At 40.4% G+C, this 13,377-nt stretch overlaps 1 protein-coding gene across 1 annotated transcript; it reads right to left on the reverse strand.

Moving 5' to 3' along the window:
• Positions 1-2,173: 2,173 nt before the first annotated feature.
• On the reverse strand, positions 2,174-7,570 carry znf831 (zinc finger protein 831; the record flags this gene model as incomplete). The annotated part of the gene is made up of 1 exon (XM_039742464.1): positions 2,174-7,570. A coding segment is annotated over exon 1 (5,359 nt), but the record flags the coding sequence as incomplete, so codon positions are not given.
• Positions 7,571-13,377: the final 5,807 nt, after the last annotated feature.

Consider the following 13,377-nt stretch of genomic DNA (forward strand, 5'->3'; position numbering starts at 1 on the left):
ATCTGTTAAAAAGATAAAAATACATAACTGCTTAGTACATTTTAATACTTTTTTCTTTTTTTTTTTTACCAAACTTAGTTTTCTAATTTGTATATTGTTCCCCAAACAGGGAATCTGGGAAACAGTTCACTTAATTAGCCCAGGAGTCCAATTAAAAACAGGCTGGTTGGAACAAAAACCTGCAGCCACAGGGGTCCCCCAGGACCGAGTTTGAGAACCCCTGCCCTACAGTACATAGCATGCTCAGGTGCTGGTGGGATTATTGATTGTTTTCTGTGGATTTACTGGATTATAACTTCTCTTTGAATTTAATTTTTTGGGGAATTGTTTCCTACTGGATTGCTTATTTTAAGGAACTCCTTCTGGGCCTTTTCATGCTTCTCAGAGATATGATTGTTGCAAAGCATTTTTGGAAAATGAACATTTTTATTTATAAAGATTATTTATTTGCCCCTTTTTTTGCTCCAAGCCAAAGGTTGACAGATACTTCCACCTGTGGGGCTTTTTACTACAGTATTTTGGAACTTTGTACTTAGGAACTCTGAAGTTTATGACATGAGAAAGAGTTGGTAATATGAACTTGTGGGCAGTGGACAAGACAGCCAAGAAAATCTGGAGTCCAGAAAGATCAAGGCAGTGACATTGAAGGGTGGCCAGGGAAGGAGACACCTTAGTACACTTTACTTGAAGGAGTGATGAAGACAACAGCACCAGTAATACAATAATGCCATAAAAACCACCCAAAAACAGATCTATAAACATATTATGTTGTCCTTGAATACCACCACCAATTGACAGAATTAAAAGATATCTCAGTATCAACCAATCAGATATACTGCACAACACCAAAAACTGAAGTGAATATAGACCAATTTCCAATTCCTGCCCAGTGGGAAAAGTAATCAATTACATTTAAGTAATTGCATTCATGGTAATAATATTGACATGCACAAGTTCATGCACCCTTAAAATTGTGTCACAAATCAGCCTGTGGACTGCTTAAAAGGACTTTAACTTTCAAAACCCAGGGTGGAACGAAGAAGTTCAGGCTGCAAATGCACACACATAAGCAAAGATATACCAAGAACATAGCAGAGTCCAAGAAACTGCCCAAGTAACCCAGAAACAGGTGTAAAGAAAACTGGACACACTCCAAAAAGACATACTTTTTGTAGATGTGAATTTGCATTGGTCATATCATAGAAAATTAGAAAAATATGTTTATGACAACTTAGTTGCCATCTTCAGAGAGAGATGGGGATGATGGTATCCCATCCACCTTTAATGCAGAGACAACACAGACCATTTGAAATAAACAATCAGATAAACCAGAATCAATAGAGATGTGACACCTGTTAATAAGTGGACAAAATGGCCCAACAAAAAAGCTATCCATGCCAAATACGACATATTGTATCTTATTCCTGTTCCCCAAAAATAAGAAGCTTATCAGACAATAAGTAGCAATGAAAAGCAGCAGACAGTACAACAGCCCTTCACATTTTAAGGAAAAGTGCTCTAAACTGATGGTCATAAGACTCCTGCCGGTATGAAAGATTCCTTTTTTACTGTACATAAGAACACAAGAAATTTGACAAGTGAGAGGAATCCATCTGGCGCATTAGTCTAAATAATAGCCACAATGTCCCAATGCAGCTGTGCTCTCATATCCATTATCACTTGAATCATCAACTTAATGGTCCATTGCCTCCAAGCATCATTAACTGGAAAGATGGCCCTCAAAGAGCTGTAAATTTCATATCTCCAAAATACTTAATTTTGCAATGCAGAGATGGAAAACAAGTTCTTTTAAAATAATTTGGTCAAATTTCCTAGGTAAAGCATAAATCTTATCTATCATTAAACCCATAAATAAAATACAAGATCCGAATTTTGAAACAAAAGCCAGGAAACAGAAAATCACATTGAATTACTTGGAGTCCATAAGATTGCTACCTTAAAGTCACTTCAAGTTGTGTACATGCAGATGACATTGCATGGCATACAACAGAGACGCCATCAGTGTACAACAGTCAATGTGTATAACTTATATATAAATCATAAAATTTACAGAAAACTACTCAAAATAAGTGTGCAACTACACAGATCATCTGTGAGCCGTACCCTGACTTTAGAGATCTGCGGTCATATTGGAAACTTGCTGAATGCCTACCTGAAGGTCCTTTGTGCAGGTATCTGTGTTCCTCCTCATGGGTGCCCAGTGGAGGATATTCAGTTATGTCCGTGTATTCATGTAGCAGTGTTGGTGGGGTAGCATACTTTGTGGCAGTTGCCATGTTTAGAGCCTTCTGTCTAATGGTTTTTATGCTAGCATCCCACAGTGGACTGCATGGATCAGATTTATGTAGAAGGTTGCTACTCACTTTTGAAACACAAGCTTCACCTTCCTTCAGATTCTGGAACTGCTCTGGTCTTTCAATTGTTACCTGAGCAGAGCTTGTTCCTAGTGTTGTTGTAGTTTGAACTTGTTGGGTAGGCCTTACCAGGCCTTCTTCATTGAGTGTGGATTCCTGCTTAGTTTCCTGTAACATATGTGGAGGAAATACTTTTTCTGTTCTGGTTTTCCAATCTAGCTTTTTGAAAGAATAAATAAAAGGCTGGCATTCTTTATGTTGTTCTTTGGGCATCTCAGTTTTCATCAAAGAACTTCCAGAGGAGAAGGGTTCAGTTGTGGTCACTTGATTTTCTTCTTGACTAGGAGATTTAGGTTGGTTAGCGTCACCTTTTAGGATGGTCACCTGACTTCTTTTTTTGGACTCATTTTTCTCGAACTGCAGAGCTGAACTGCTTGGAGTCAAGCGACACTGGCAACCTTTTGAGTCAAGTACGTTGTTTTCTGAAGGCATTTCACTGAAACTGGAAACAGGATCAATGTGCCCGAGTTGCCCTCTTTCTGAATCAGTCCTGGGCTGAATTAAAATAGACCCAGGAACAACAGAGAAGTGCTGGTTCAAGTCTTCCAAGCTGATTTTGCTTTGATCAGAAATATCAGTTGCATTTTTTAGGCATGCTGAGCTGTTTATGGTGGCCAGTGGGTGCTTTCCAGAATTTGCACTTATGGTACTCTGTTGCAGACTAACCTTGGAATGTTGTGTAGTTCTTGACAATACTTTGCAGATGTAAGATTTTGCTGGATCCTTCTCATGTATATGATCACATGTGTTTTGGGGGATTGATCCTGATGCTGCATGGAATGAAAAATGTTGTTCTGTATGTCTGCTCCTGTTGGGTATTGGAGATGTAATTGTCCCCAGTGCTATAGAAAGCTGTTCCCTTGGGCCTGTTTTGGATGAAAGAATCTCTTGGCCACTTCTTGACATTTCAGGAATTGGGACTGCATATTGATTTGGGGCATCTATGATCTTCTGAAGCAGAAAAGGGCATGATGAAATACAAGACGGTAAAGATTGGCATGAGATGGTTTGTTTGCAACCCTTATGTGGAGAATATTCTTGGACCTGATGTGTATTATTAGGACATATTAAAATTTGTTTATTTTTGGGCAAGTTACTTTCACCAGCATTGCAATTAGTGTGGACAAATGAAAAGTTTGAGGGAACTTCTGAATTCTTATTAGACGTTTGCCTCGTCAGACTGTATTTCATTGGATCAGCACATCCCTGAATCTTATACGGACTCTGCTGTCTGTAACAACATTTTTCTGTTTCTCCCCGGGATGGGAGATGGTTGTGTGACTTCTCCGAAAATTCATGTAATGGTGATTGTGACTCCATTCCTAAAGAGGTCTGCTTTTGACAAGACATTTTCTCTGACTCCTTAAGTGTTTGTTGAGAGACACCAGTGGCAGATGTAAACATCTGAACTTGAAGAGCTGTTTTATTGACAGATGGACTGCTTTGTGAGTCAGCCTCCTCCATACATGTGTGTTGGCTTCTGGCCGAAAGCTTTAGAGATGACATTTGGCCTGACATTTTTCTACACAAGTTTGCCTGACTTGTTTGTTTGCAGTTTTGCTGTAAAAGGTTACTTCCTCTGAAAATGTGAAAGTCAGTATAGCCCGTGTAAAGTGGGACAGTCTGGTTACAAATAGAAGTCTTTTGTTTGTGGCCAGCATGACTATTTTCCGGTGCTGAAGATGATGGCTGTGTGTGCCACTGCTCAGGCAAGCAGGTATTGGGGTTAAACATTGAAATGTGTTGTTCATCACCCTTCTGTGCTGGAAGTCCCTGATGTTGAGATGCTGTGTGTTGACTACAAGATTGCTGCACAGAAATGAGTTCAGCTGAATTGCTTTGACCCCATGCACTGCTCTCTTTCTGCTTTAAGGTCAACTTGCATATAGTCTGAATAGGATCATTTGGCTGTAGACATTTATTGCTCATGTCATTTCTTACAGAAGAAAGATCTTCTGTGAAAGATTCAAAAGATGTGTTTGGAGTGGAATGCTCTTCTATAGTTTTGACAGGCTGGGTAGTTTCACATTGAGGAATCACCTGACTGTGCCTAAGGAGTTCCTGCACACAGGGAATGTCTTGAGTCTGGCTTTCTATCTTTTCAGAAAGGCTGATATCATTGGTCGAGTCTTGGTTTTCACTGCGTTCATCTTGTACAGAAGAAACCACAGATGGATTTGATAGCAAGGCAGCAGAGGAATACAAAGAAGAGATGCCTTCTGGGAATGCTGATGACAAGCTATCTGAGTTCCTTACTTGTTTAGTAATAGGTGGAAGCTCTAGCTGATATACTGGAAGGAAGTTCATCTTGGTCTCATTATGAAATTTGACTTTATGACATGAAGAAGTCAATATTTCCTGAGCTGATGCATATGGAAGCATAGGTTCTTGGGGTTTCTTTAAGACACTTTGATCTGTGACACCCAGACTGAGACTATTTCTTCTTGTGGGGTTCTCAGCATATTGACCTACTGTTGCCTTAATTGTTGTTAACTCTGTTCTTCCCTCACTTTGTGTATTTAAAGATGATGTAATTGTAGTTTCTTTTAAGTGTGCCCAAGCAGACTCTTCAGGTATTCTGTCAGCCCTGATGTCCCATTCTGCTAAATTAGAACTGGTGACACCTGTAAAGTCTGTTTTCTGCTTCTTTCTTTCTGAGGGAAGGTGGCTCAAAGATGCAGCTTTGTCGTTCTGGGCCAAGTCTTCAGGGAGACACGTATCTGAAGACCATGCATGTCTGATATTGGTTATGGCAGAAGACAAGAAACTGCTACACTGTTCTTCATCTTGGATATGTGGAATTTCAAGGCAGTTTTCTTCAGATTTCTGAAAATATTTATTTGAATGACATTTATGGGTTAGACTGCTTGAAAAATTTTGGCCCATAGCAGCAAGTGCTGGATCCAGAGACCTGATTTCCTTGTGAGTAACCAATGTTTTCGCTGGGCTGGTGAAGGACACTTTAAAGTCTGTCACATTATGACTGACTGAAACATTTTTTGATTCTAATCTATTTATTTGTGGTGATAGGGTGACCACTTGACTTGGACCATTGAGTAAATGCCCAGGTGTTTCAGAAGCTGGCTTATCACTGGTTGACCCTAACTTATCATGCCGATGTAGCATAAAAGATTTACTGACTGTGGCATCAAAGGAACTTTTACCTGAACATTTCATGATTTTGTCACCTCCATCAGCCACTTTAACATTATGATTGTCTTCTTTCTTTGTTTGATATAACTTTCTGAAAATTCCATCCCCATACATGTACCACTTATTATAAGAAAACTTTTGTGTTTTTTTTCGACGAGATTTCCCACAGCTTGATTCACAGGAAACATCACATGGCTCAGGCCCATCTGAACCCAGACTTCCTTGGCTGCCATCTTCAGGAGCAAATGACTTATGAAGGCTTTCAACAGCCTGACAGCAATCTACAGCACCTTGTCTCACTAGAGATCGTGGGTGTGAGGACTGCAGATCTCCTGACTGTCTGATAGCACCACCAGTGTGACTCAGGCCCGAGTTAATCCTCCGCCTTAAAACTCCATCTTGATAATTTGAACTATCGGAAGGCATCTGATTCCAATCTGAATTGGTCCCAACAAATGGCAAGGAGCTACTTCTTGTGAGAGTGAAGTGATCCTGAGGTGTGGAGCTTTGACTGGAGTTGAATAATCCAAGCTTAGACATGCCAGGGCTGTAGCTCCATCTCACTGAAGTCTTTTTACTGGCCTTCATGTCAAAGTGGAATGAATCCTTGTAGGTGTAAGGCATGGGAAGATCAATACTGCCTTGCTTGGAGAGCAGCGTCTTTCTAGGACGTACATTTTCCAGGCACTTGTCCTCAACCAGTGCATCATTATCAGAAATCAGCTTTAAGATACGGGCTTCCAACTGATTTTTCTCATACGGTGCTGCTGTCTTCATGGCCTCACTAGTCTCCTTCTCAGAACAACTTTTCATTACTGCAAAAGCTGCTCCTTCAGGTTGTTCTGCCAAAGAAATATCTGTAATGGATTCTACACTCTGCTCCTGAAGACTACTGTTTGGGCTGCACACCCATGGCTGTTGTTCTCCACTTTCAGAGTGGGAGAGATACCCAGAATCTATGCTGTCATGGCTCAGGGATTTCCCACTTGTGGACCTGCTGTTCCACTGCTTGGAAAAATATGTTGCTTCCTGCCTTTGAAGTGGAGTGTGTCGACTTGGCAGATGTGTTAGCTGGTTCATTCTTCCTTTTCCAGGTGGTGGTCCTATTGTGGGAAATTGTAGATCTGAAACCTCATTTGTTAGGACACCTTTTTGATGATCAGATGATGGGTCATCCTCCTCTCCAGTACCAGGAGCCAATATAAGTCCAACTAAAGCAGCATGTCGAAGAGCCCTCCCTGTATTTAACCTATCTCTGCACCTCTCAGTCAGCTCTTTGGTCAAACCCATTTCTGCTTTGTGGGGGGCTACTTCCTTCTTTCCAGAGATCATTACATTCAATTCTTCAGTAGAATGGATTTCTGAAGTTGATTCACTTGTCCTGAGAGATTCTTCCCTGCAGCCAGTAGAGTTTGCATCACAGGACATACGGGCATGAGCTTGCGTACGCTTATGTTTGTAGAGATTGCTCTGTGTTTTAAATGCAATTCCACAAGTAGCACAAGGGTATGGTCTCTCTCCAGTGTGACATCTAAGATGTTTCTCTAGTACACTAGGTTTGAGGCAGTCCCGGCCACAATGCACACACACATGCTTTCCCGAATTCTTGGCCCTTGCTGGTGGCATGTTGACCAGCTTCTGATTGAGAAGAACAGGCAGCCCGTTGACAATACTTAATGCCAAGGTTGGCAGCTGAGGAGGGAAACTGCCCTGGCCTACACTAGTGGCCATGTGAGGGAACGAAAGCTGTACTGATGGCATCTTTCTGCATATTGGAGGCTGCTGATGGTACAAGGGAACTCCAAGCGCATTTACATAAACTGTGGACAGACCGAGCTGTTCAGATGGGTCTATTAGGTTACTGCTGTGCTCAGGCAGACTCTCCTGCACCCGGGGATCTTTAGAACCAAGAGCTGTTAAATGCTTCTGCTTGGCTGTATCCATAGAAACCAGTTTCTTGTGTTGTTGATCACAAGGGCACTAATTACCTGTAGAAGAGACATCATTTTGTTAGCAAAGCTTAATACAGCCTTCTCAGGATTTCTTTCTTTTTGGTTTCAAGTGCATTATAAGTATTTGCCATATTAATTTATAAATGTGTACATACAAAACGTGTAGTGAGCAATATGGCCATAGTCTTCTTTTTTAACATATACGGTATGTATATAAGTAAATATCTGTAAATTTATGTAATCGACCTATCTTAAAGGACAAGTGTCAAATGTAATCTGAATGTATTAAAACACATCATATTATTTAACAAATAACACAAATCATCTTACCTGACATACCCCTTGCTACTGTTGCCAAGAAACTTGTTCAGCAATGCTCCCAGTTCTAAACTACAAGAAGTGCAACCTGGCTTGCATCTTGAATGCACTTTCACTTAATTCCTACAAGTTTGCTTGAATATGTGATTCACTGTTTAACTGAATGAATTCTAATGGATCAGTGTTACCAATACCCTTATTGATAACATCGTATTTTGTGCATAATAGCTATTTCTGTGAACAAGCTGGCAAAATTCTACCACCACCTCCTTTTGGTGTCTGCTGGACACACGGACCCCAGGAACCTTGGGAAGTGGTGGGGGTGTACAACTTCAGGCAGAGTGACCTGTCATTTGGTGTACCTATTATGTTGTATCAAAAATGGCAACATCAAATTCAAAATTCAGTTTGCAATGCTAGGGTTACCCCACAGGTGATGTTTGTTGTTGCCTGAACAATGTGGATAGCATACCTGGGCTACCGACTCATATGATGAGCTGGCTGTGAAACTAATCTAACAACATCAATGACAACAACAGCCATCTTCAATGTTGGCACACCCATGGGGTGTAGCTGTAAACTATTTGGCATTTTAAAGAGAGTTTATTGATATGCCTTGTTTGCAAGAAACAAAGTGGACATACTGTTTCAAAAGAAATTGATCAAGGATATTCTACTATTTTGGCCAGACAACCATTGGCATCCAAGCACCACATCCATGTATTCTTCTTAATGCCAATGACGTCTTCCCCACAACAAAATGTACCAAGATCTTGAACCTCAGGCACAAGAATAGAAATCCTGGCTTGAAGAAAACATGTTGAGATTCAACATTTAGAAGACAGAGCATGTGTAATGCAGGCCTATGAATGGAATGTGCCAAAAGTATTGATGGCAATACTCCTTCGAGACCTGAGCATGTGTCAGTGCCACATGGCTAAAATACAGCTCTTTGCAACTGAAGCATGCCAATCCATCTCAGAGCAAAGGTCCATAAAACTGTGGTATGCTTGGTCATACCCTATATAGTGTGGAATGTTGGCCAGTATCTAGTAAACACAAGAGAGTGCTTGACTTGACGGTGATGAGGATGCTATAGTGGTCACTTTGCCTGACTTGTCTCATCCACATAATAAACAAACACATTCAGAAAATTATGGTAGTCACCCAATTTCAGGCAGATATGTGAAGCCTGTCTTCATTGATATGGTTATAGGCTCTGTGGCGATAATCATTCAGTAGCAAAAATGGTTCTGTGTAAATCCTTAGATGGACATCAGTTATGTGGATGACCAAGAAAGAAATGGATGGACCAGTTGAAAGAGGATATGAGACAAGTAAACATCAACCCTTAAGACACCATGGACAGAGCAAAGTGCAGAATGCTGTGGATCCATCTAAAACAAACTAATTCTGATAATGACTATGTGTTTTTTCCAGACCATGGAGCATTTTTTCATTCACTGACCATGCACATGTGTAGGTTAAAACTTTGTAAAGGGCAGACTTAGCACAGTATGAGCAAAAAGCTCTCTAACAAGGGTAACCAAAAGTAGACAATAGTATCAGAAGGGAAATAAGCACTGAAGACAAGAAACTGAAGTATTCTTATGGTGGCATGACTGACTAATAAATCAGAAATGTCAAAATCAGTTTTTAAAATGAAACATTATTTGTCCACATTATGCCTCTTTTAAGATATAAAGTTACGTGCAGATGCTTAACAACCGCCAACTGAATGGATATTGGGTTGCTCTTTTATTACTGTCCTTTTGATCCATGTTTTAGTACTCTTGATACCACCAGAGCTCTCTTTCTGACTTGGTTCAAATAAACCAAGCTTTGTTTTCATTTAGTTGTATTACATTATAAACATATTGCCAAAGATCTGCTAAAAATAAACAGACTATACAAACATGGTTTTAGCTTTCACTTACTAAGTGATCATCGGGCTAAATATGAATTTCCATTTCACTACCATTTCATCAATGTATCAGTTTGACAACATTTTTAAAATTATTTGGATGACATCAATAGTGCTGAAGCCTTCATGAAGAAAGTGTGATCTGAGGAAAAAGGTTTTGCTGCTTATCTAAGTGGCTTCCTAAGTTCTTGGTGGAACTGGTTTATCCCACAGTATTTAAGATGTTAATGATTAATGAAGTCCAAAATCAAATTCATAATTGATCGATCAATCTGGGGAAGCCAAACAGAGAAGATTGCTGGTGTGAAAGTCGCCATTTACATGAAGAAAGAATGACAATTACTGGAATATTATGAAAACACAGAGTGGCCCATTTTTAAACAATTAGACTTAGAGGAGCACACAGAAACTGTACTAGGCTATTATAAGTTCTGCACTGATGTGGTTACAGTGGATAAACACATATGGGTCTACCCTAACCAAAAACCATGGATGACCAGTGAGATTCAGTCACTGATGAGAACCTGAGACATTGCCTTCAGGTGATGGGGTAGGGCCCAGTTCAGTACATCAAGAGCAAATCTGAGGGGAGGCATCAAAACTGCCAGGATGGTCTATAAGAGCAAGATAGAGTCCCTCCTGAAAGACAATAAACCACAGCAGGTATGGTAAGGAATACAACAAATCACCAACTACAGAAGCAATACACATGTGCTGATGCATCTTTGGCAGACGAACTAATTCTGTTTCTTTGCCTGCTTTGAGACAAAGTGGTCTCACACTGATACTCTGTCCCCACTGACTCCCAGCTGCGACATTTTCACTTTTCAGGAACTTCAGGTGAAACGGGTGTTCAAGACAGGAAACCCGAGGAAAGCTGCTGGGCCAGACAGCATTCTTGACATGGTACTTAAAGCTTGTGCGGACCAGTTATCAGGAGCCTTACTAAGTTATTTAATCTGTCACTGACTCAGGCCACCATTCCCCCTGTCTTAAGTTGGCTATGATCATTCCTGTCCTGAAAATGTCAGTCATCAATAACCTTAATGACTACAGACTAATTGCATTAATATCAACAGTCATAAAATGTTTTGAAAGACTTATAGCTCAGCACATTAAAGCCAACCTCCTTCCCACCTGCAGTCCTCATCAGTTTGCTTATAGGTCAAATAGATGCTGGGAAGACACCATCAATACAGCCCTCCATACAGTGATGAGCCATCTGGAACACTCAGAGACCTATGTAAGAATGTTATTTGTCGATTATGGCTCAGCGTTTAATACAATCATCCCTAGCATACTACTTGATAAGCTGTATAACCTGAACTACCAACTTGGATAAAGGATTTCCTCACTGTCTGTCCACAAACTCTTAAAATTAGCCCCCACAGCTCCTCCACTCTCACACTTAGTACTGGCTCCCTTCAGGGCTGTATACTGAACCCACTTCTCTATGCCCTGTACACTTATGACTGTACATCTAATTACTCCAGCAACACTATCATCAAGTTCGCTGATAACTCCACCATGGTAGCTCTCATAACTGGTAACGATGAGTCAGCATACAGAAACGAGGTGCAGTAGCTGTCAGTGTGTGGTGCTCCAGGAACAATCTCTTACTCAACATCCACAAAACTAAAGAGATGGTCATTGACTTCAGGAGGCACAGAGTAGAGCCAGACCATCTATACATCAACGGGATTCTGGTAGAGAGAGTCACCTTGGAATTTACATTTCTGTCTTCCTGTCCTGGACAGCAAACACTCTGGTGGTGGTCAAAACATCCCAGTAGTGACTGCTTTTCCTGAGACATCTCCAGAAAGTGGAAATGAAGGAGAAGCTGCTGTTGACCTTCTACCGCTCAAACATGGTATGCTGGCTGTACAGTAGCAGACAGGAAAGCTCTGTAGAGGGTAATATCCATGGCAGAGAAAATAATTGACTGCAACCTGCCTTCTTTGGAAGATACTTTTAGTGCCCAATGCCTTGGCAGGGCCAGAAAACTCATTAAAGAGCCTTCCTATCATGGCCACTCACTGTTCACACTACTGCCCTCTGACAGGCAGTACAAGAGCATTAAAAGTAACACAAAAACTTTTTTCCCCTCCAGTACATATGATGATTATTTAGTGAATAATAATTTCCTGTGCCTTTATTTATATACTGTATTTATTTGTCAAAGGATGTATGCTTTTATATTATTTGTTCATTGTTGTTTGATGTACTTGCACCATTTACAATTGTAGCTTTTACAATTTCATTGTACTGGTACAATGACAATAAAGGTTTCCTTCCTTCCTAAAAACAGGAGGTGGATTAAGACACCATTTGTCCCCGGCTTATAATAGCATCAAGTCAGGGCTTTCCCACGTATTTCACCATGAAAGAATTTCATCCATCATGTGATTGATCAATTACAAGCTTGATCATGGACTTGACTGATCATGTGAAACCAAATTCTTATAAAATGCAGTTCCAGAAGAACCTGAGCTGTGCTCGTTGCTGTGACTGAAATCATTATGGTAATAAATTGGGAAGTAAGCTTTAACAGCTTAATTTACAGGTCAAAACAAAATCAACCTCCTTCATACAGGCTTGACAGGAGGGGAAAGGGAGATTAAAGTCCCCAGGCCCATGATTACTAGGGACCCCAATATATTGTTCTTTATTTTAATAAACCACACTGTTGTCCCCACCCTGATTTTAAATCCTGCTAAACACCATGGGGCTCGTCCCATCTCTTTGACTGGTTTTAAACCCAACAGGGAACTAATGTGTAGCCAAGTCATAACATCGAATTTCATTGTTGGTCTGGTATAATGGGGAGCACATAAATGTGTTGGGCCTTCATTTAAGGAAGAGGAAATCTTCATAATTTAATATACAGCGTTACTTATTCAGGAAACCTTTGAAGAGACCACAGTCTGTAGGTTCCTGTGTTTTATTCTTATTCTAAAAAGACCCTAAGAGCAATTGGGGTGGCTACAGATCAACAATGTACATTATTCATGGACACAATGATCTGGCAGTGAAGTGGCCTCTTAATTTAGAGTTACATTGGAAGTAGCACCCAGGTTCTGCTATAAAGTTTTACCTCATGCCAGGAGCAAATTGTTTTAAAGTTGGCAACCAGACAGATTACATTTTTGGCAGAGTGACAAGGAGAGACATAAAAAATGAGTGGTGAGACAATGGTGGGAGTCTGAAGCAATGGCAGACTAGTTGCCCACTCCTACAGTCATAAGACTGGCCACCTGTTCAGGTTGGCTCAGAGAGAGAAAAAATTATTTGTAATTTTGTGTGCTTTGAATTTACTTCTGTTGCTGTTTCTCAGCATTTCTTAAATGAAGGGTTCTGAAGAACACAATTGCAAAGGAATGGGATGCAAAGAGGCTGCCTGGTCATAATTTTGAAAATGATACACTTACATAAAATTTTTCAATTTGAGTCTCTCAAGTGTCTCCTTTGTCTGCAAATTTACAGTCCATTCAGGGAGTATTCAGACCCCTTCACTTTCTGCACACTTTATTCTGTTGTAGATTTAATGTGTATTGGATACATTCATCATTTTTGCCATCAGTTTACACTCAATAAC

The sequence above is a fragment of the Polypterus senegalus genome, unplaced genomic scaffold (assembly GCF_016835505.1).
Source record: "Polypterus senegalus isolate Bchr_013 unplaced genomic scaffold, ASM1683550v1 scaffold_1377, whole genome shotgun sequence".
In the NCBI taxonomy this organism is placed as follows: Eukaryota; Metazoa; Chordata; class Cladistia; order Polypteriformes; family Polypteridae; genus Polypterus; species Polypterus senegalus.